Raw genomic sequence first — 5,845 nt, 5'->3', positions numbered from 1 at the left:
CTCTGGTGTTCAGTTTTTCAGTAATTCATAAAGGTAGGAATGTAACCGTTCTTTTTGGTGTTTTGTATGCTATCGATGCATCGATAGTTTTTTCGTTTTTACTACCGATCAATTGCTATCGGAACTCAACAACTGCAATCCATCGATAGTGCGAACCTATTCTGCTATGCTAAGTACACGGACTTTACTTTGTTAAAGTGAATACACTGAACCTGTTTTGTTAAGGTGAATACACTGAACTTATTCTCTATGTTAAATATCATGTGTCATACTTTTATGATAAATACACAGGGCTTGTTTGCCCACACGTCAATTTCAAATGAAACGAGGATTAAAAAACTTCCAATTGCAATTTCCTCATAAAACATATGCTATTAGGACAAACCGATAAGGTAAACGCACGCAAAAAGCTCGTACAAATATAATAATTATTGTCACGGAAATTTCAGAAAAAAGGGTCTTCATCTGGAACAGATGGGCACAGAGAAAGACAGTCACAAACAGTAATGTTCACGTCAATATTTCCAGGTACACCAACTCCAGGTACAATACTCACAGACATACACATGCCGTGACGCTAGGCTGCGAATGCTATACAGCACAGTGTAAGTGTTGTTGGTCAAGATTAAGTATCTTTGGAAACAGTTACCAGCGAGTTCCCGTTGTCTGTCAAGTTAGAAAGGTCTGTCAGACTGTAGTTGGTTGACACTTCAGACGCCTTCAAGCTGTGTTCGGGATTTGTTACCCGCCCTTGGTGGCCTTGATGGTGGCCTTGAATTGTGCTAGCGTAACCAGCCCTACGAAAAAGAACATGTCGAAACTTGGAACTCAGAGCGAGGTAGGAGATGAAGTTGGTGATGTTGCTGATGTTTTCACAGACGTACCCGACAACATTCATCAGAAGAAAGAGGTAATGCTCTCGTCGTCCCAAGGCATATTCGGGAACGATGTTGGCAACGAGGGAGCTAACGTTGACCGGGAGGTTCAGAACGACGTAGATGAAGGTGGAGACGAGGATGGTGATGGTTGTCTGACGTTCGTTGTGATAAAGACGTCTGTTGTCCAAACTGTTGCTCAGAGAGCGCCTGATCTTTGAGTGCTTGTGCAAGCACGTTATTGTCAGGACGTTGAACAACAGGCAACCTATAAGAGGTAAAAACACGAACAAGACTTTTCCCACAATTCCTACGATCTCAAATGCATTGACGTTTTGACGGTACAGAGTGGTCACAGCCATAGTGAAGCCGCTGCCGTTGATGTTACTGTTGCTGCCGTTGTTGGTGTTGGATGATGAAATGACTCTCAGCTTCAAAGGACTGAAGATATGGTAACACAACAAACCGACTGTTATTACTGGGAGAACGACCTTGGGAGATTTCAGGGCTCGAAGATGTCGCGCCCTAAGAGGAAAAGCAATGCCGATCATCCGTTCCATGGACACCAGGGACGTCACAATGTACGAGAGACGTCTACAGCAGACGCCGATGTAGTTCCCAAGGTATATCGCCATTGTAAGGTACGCTTCCGCATGTATGGCCCCGTCACCAAATATAGCGCTGGTGATTTCAAGAATCAGCGCACACACTACATAAACGGTATCAGTGCAAGCCAGGAACAGGAGGTAAATGCTGGTCTTAGTCCTCAGAACGGGGTTCGTGTACACAACCACACAAGTAAGGTTACACAATAGGGCGATGACAAGAATCGGAATTGTAAACTTGGATGAAATATTCAACACCTTTCCATACAAATCTGGAGACACGAGCCCATTTGCGAAAAGAATTGAGCTGGCACTTCCGGTTAGACTTGTGCTGTTGCAGCTACCACTTCCGGTTGTGGTTACAACATTATCTCCATTTACTTGGCATCCATCGTCAGTGTCGTTTACAAGACTGCGGCTTTGAACTGAAGGTTGGATCAAATCGGAAATATTTAGATCTTGTTTCCTCCCTTCATCAGTCGGCGTCACGCGATCCAACAGGACCTTTGTTCCTTTATTCAAATTCGCGAAATGCACTCCACATATGAAAATAAACCTTAATTGTAACTTCATACCTTGTTGTGTCTCTCGAATATTAACGTCAGATATTCTACCTTGCCTGTTCCTCGTGTAATGTACAATTAATGAAGCATTCCGTCTCTAGGAGAGGCCTTTCATTTGAGAATGTGGTGCCTGGTTACCATAATGCACATTGTTTAAACATTTCAACGTGTCTGGTTAATGTCAAACCTACTAATATGGTTAATGATTTATTATGAAAACGAACACGGATTGCCAGGAGGATTGATCGATTTATGATGGAAGTCCACCTTATTTGTACTGCGATAACTGAGAAACACTTACAGGTTAATGCATCAATGTTGGAGTTGACATTTGTGTTATTGAATCCATGAGATGCTGAATAATAGCAGGCACGTTCTGGAGGAGGTACCGCTCAAGAACCACTCACACTATTATTAACAATTCATCTGCAAACTCCTTTAAAGACTCATGAGGAGTAGACACTTTTTATCTCTTCCCCCACATTCAACGTAGACAAATAAGTAGGGTCATTTTTATAGGGTCCTCTACTGTCAGCAAGTGCTTGTCATTGAAGATATTTAAGCCTTTGCCTGTTGGAAAATGAGAAATTGTCTTCCACTAAAAAACATTTAGGTTTCATTAAACTGCCTCGGTTGAACCAGGAGAAAATGGGTACTTAGTTGGATAAAGTCATTTATCGTACCTCACACGCAAACGTCGTTTTCCGATTGGCTGAGCGTTTTTCTGTTATTTTCGATTTATCCCGTTTACTCGCCACGTACACAGGAAGATACCCCGCCGTCAATTGCAACTCATTCGGTACTTCGTTGTAGTAACTTTTTCTTTATCTCGAATAACATTAAAACACACATGATGCACGGAAAATACCGATAATTTGCAAGTGGAAATCGCTGGAAGGGAGATAACTCTAAATTTTGTTTTTGTGTCCGCAAAATCTAGCGATGGAGAACATTTGACAAAACCTTCAAATGTAGTCCTTGTGAATATTGAGATTACATCTTTACTAAGACAATACCTGCGGGAAGAAAAACAGCAAGGTGCAAGATTCGAATCGTTTGATTCACACAGGTTGGCTGCATGAAGTGTACAATTTGATACCCTGCTTCAAACAGTTCAAAATTAACATTGAGGTATTCGGAAAGGTAAGTACGTTGTTCACTAGTCCCTTGGGGAGGTACCTCAACCCATGCTCCCCGAGGGTCCCGTGAACGATTTCTAATCATCTTGAACGTGTCCACATCCTCTCTGTTGATACTGCCATAGACTATGGCATAGTCTCTGAATATATACAATTTTGATAGTAACGAAAAAACCATTGTGATTGAAAAAGAGACCCAGGGAGACCAGAGATTGCTTCACTTTAGCACTGCAGAGAAAGCTTGGTATTAGACGAAATAATGTGGTTCAGGGACTGTGAGACAGACTATTACTGCCACTGACTTCCATGAGATGGACTTAACGGTGGGATAGCCTAGTAGTTAACGCGTTCGCATGGCAGACCGTCGGTTTCTCAGGATTTATTAAGAAACTGTAATAGTATGTGTATTATATTTGGAGATACCCATGATGTTTTAACGTACCTATAAATATTTGTAGACATCAGTAAATAATGGTGAATACCCTGAATTAATTTCTTGATATTAAAGGTAAATCTGCTCATGTCCAAAAATGTAACTAATTCCTGTCCGGATATTTCCTTGCAAAATATCTTCAATATACTTCATCATACCTGTCATTCATATTTTCAGGTCATTTCAAGATACCTGTAACATATACCGTGAATAAAAAGTGAAGCGCCACCCAGTATATTTTGCAAAAATATAGGTTACTACATACGAAATCTTTCACAAAAACCTTTCATAATTTTGATTAGTACTTTTAGTTTAAAAATAAGACCATGATGGAAATTATCTTTTACTTTCAACAAGATGCATGCGCTTTTGGAAAACAAGTATTTTGTTTTCCTCTGAAAGGTTACCTTCTTTTGAAAAGTGAAAATAAGAAATTGCTATTTTATGACATGATTGTCACTTTTAATAAGTGAAACCTAAATTTAATGGTCATCATATCTGTAACAATATTTCCTTTAATTGTCCATTCAATTGATTAGGACATCCCTAAATCAGTTACCAGATGATCCTTCCAAAAGTATGGATTTGTCTTCCCAATTAGCTCAGCCTAACATTTCCACATTTGTCTTCCCAATTAGCTCAGCCTAACATTTTCACAGCTTCACATCTTAGATTTGAAATGGCTGGCGCGTAACTTTTTATTCTTGGTATATTTCAAAATATTTAATATAAAAAAATCAAGACATCAGTAATTTCGAGATACATGTTACAACGGGTTGTCATACGCTCATCACACCGTGTGGTTGTGGGGTAGCTTAATGGTTAGAGCGTCCGCTCGTCACGCTGAAGACCCCGGTTCGGTTCCCCACTTTTGTGAAGTCGGTTTCCCGGCCAATGGTTCCGCTGTGAAATTGCTTGAATATTGCTAAAAGTCCATCTTTTTATTCATCATCTTACTACTACATTCTCCCTGACCCGTGAAGATCCGGGACAGAATAGGTCTTCAGTAACCCATGCTTGCCATAGAAGGCGATTATGCTTGTCGTAAGAGGCGACTAACGGGATCGGGTAGTCAGGCTCACTGACTTGGTTGACTGATGTCATCGGTTCCCAATTGCGCAGATCGATGCTCATGCTGTTGTTTGGTCCAGACTTGATTATTTACAGACCGCCGTCATATAGCTGGAATATTGCTGAGTGCTATTGCAAACCTAAACTCACACACTTTAAGGCATATCTAGACCGACTAGCTAGCAAAATGTGGAAACTATTTTGTACACTGGTCTTCAGCAAACCGATGCTTGTCGAAGGAGACATCTAATGGGATCGAGTGGTCAGGCTGGATGACTTGGTTGACACATGCATACATCACTGGATTGTCATTTCCAGACTCGATTATTGATAGACCGCCGCCATATAGCTGGAATATTTCTGAGTGCTAATCTACCCCGGACCTTCACGGGTCGCTTATGACAGTAGAACAATTAGCGTAGGAAAGTAATAGTTGGTCCAATTTCGTTGTTTCTATGGTTACTTACAACACAAATTTGCCTGGCAATACAATTAAAGATAGATTCTAACAATTCAAGATAAACTGCAATAGATGGATTAGAGTGGCCGTACAGTATTGATGTGATGTCATATTCTTTAGCGTAGAAGTGCATTTTATTGCGTACGTCAGTATAATTAACGCTCCAAAAGTAGTACTGAAAATGAATTATTTATTGCACTATGTTCCCTACCTTGTTTGAAATGATGCGAATTTGAGCCAATAAAACACAGCTAATTTGTGTATTTTAAAAATGTAATACAACCATGATACCAATATACCGTTCTCATACTTGCAAATTTTGGGGGTTAATTTTCATCTATAAACATTTAAAAACTATCCTCACTCAGTATTCATAGTTCTCAAAGAATCAGTTTCTTACTTAGCTTTTTTGCTGTGTGTATCATCAGTTTGAGTTTATTTCGCTACAAAAATATCACTTGGTCGCTCTCAGTGACCACCTGAAATGGACTTCAGCATTGACGCCATCTGGGGAATCAAAGATCGAGCGAATACTTTAACCATCAGGAAATCTCACTGCTCACTGCTCAGGGACGCTATACCACATTATTGTCGGTACTGGTGGTTCAATAGTGAATCAGGTACTCACATATTGATTCTGGTTGAATGGATCGGCAATATTACTGCGGGTTCATATCCTGATTAAAAGATCGGATTGGT

The 5,845-nt window shown here is 40.3% G+C and overlaps 1 protein-coding gene across 1 annotated transcript; it reads right to left on the bottom strand.

Annotated features, from left to right (window-relative positions):
* Window positions 1–625: 625 nt before the first annotated feature.
* Window positions 626–1,510, bottom strand: LOC137286863 (uncharacterized). The gene has a single exon (XM_067818876.1). It carries the CDS (start codon window positions 1,508–1,510, stop codon window positions 626–628), a length of 885 nt encoding a protein of 294 aa, XP_067674977.1.
* Between the last annotated feature and the right edge of the window lie 4,335 nt (window positions 1,511–5,845).

Source organism: Haliotis asinina, chromosome 6 (genome assembly GCF_037392515.1).
Source record: "Haliotis asinina isolate JCU_RB_2024 chromosome 6, JCU_Hal_asi_v2, whole genome shotgun sequence".
In the NCBI taxonomy this organism is placed as follows: domain Eukaryota; kingdom Metazoa; phylum Mollusca; class Gastropoda; order Lepetellida; family Haliotidae; genus Haliotis; species Haliotis asinina.
Note: the sequence above shows the minus strand (reverse complement) of the source record. Positions and strands in the feature narration are given on the sequence as shown.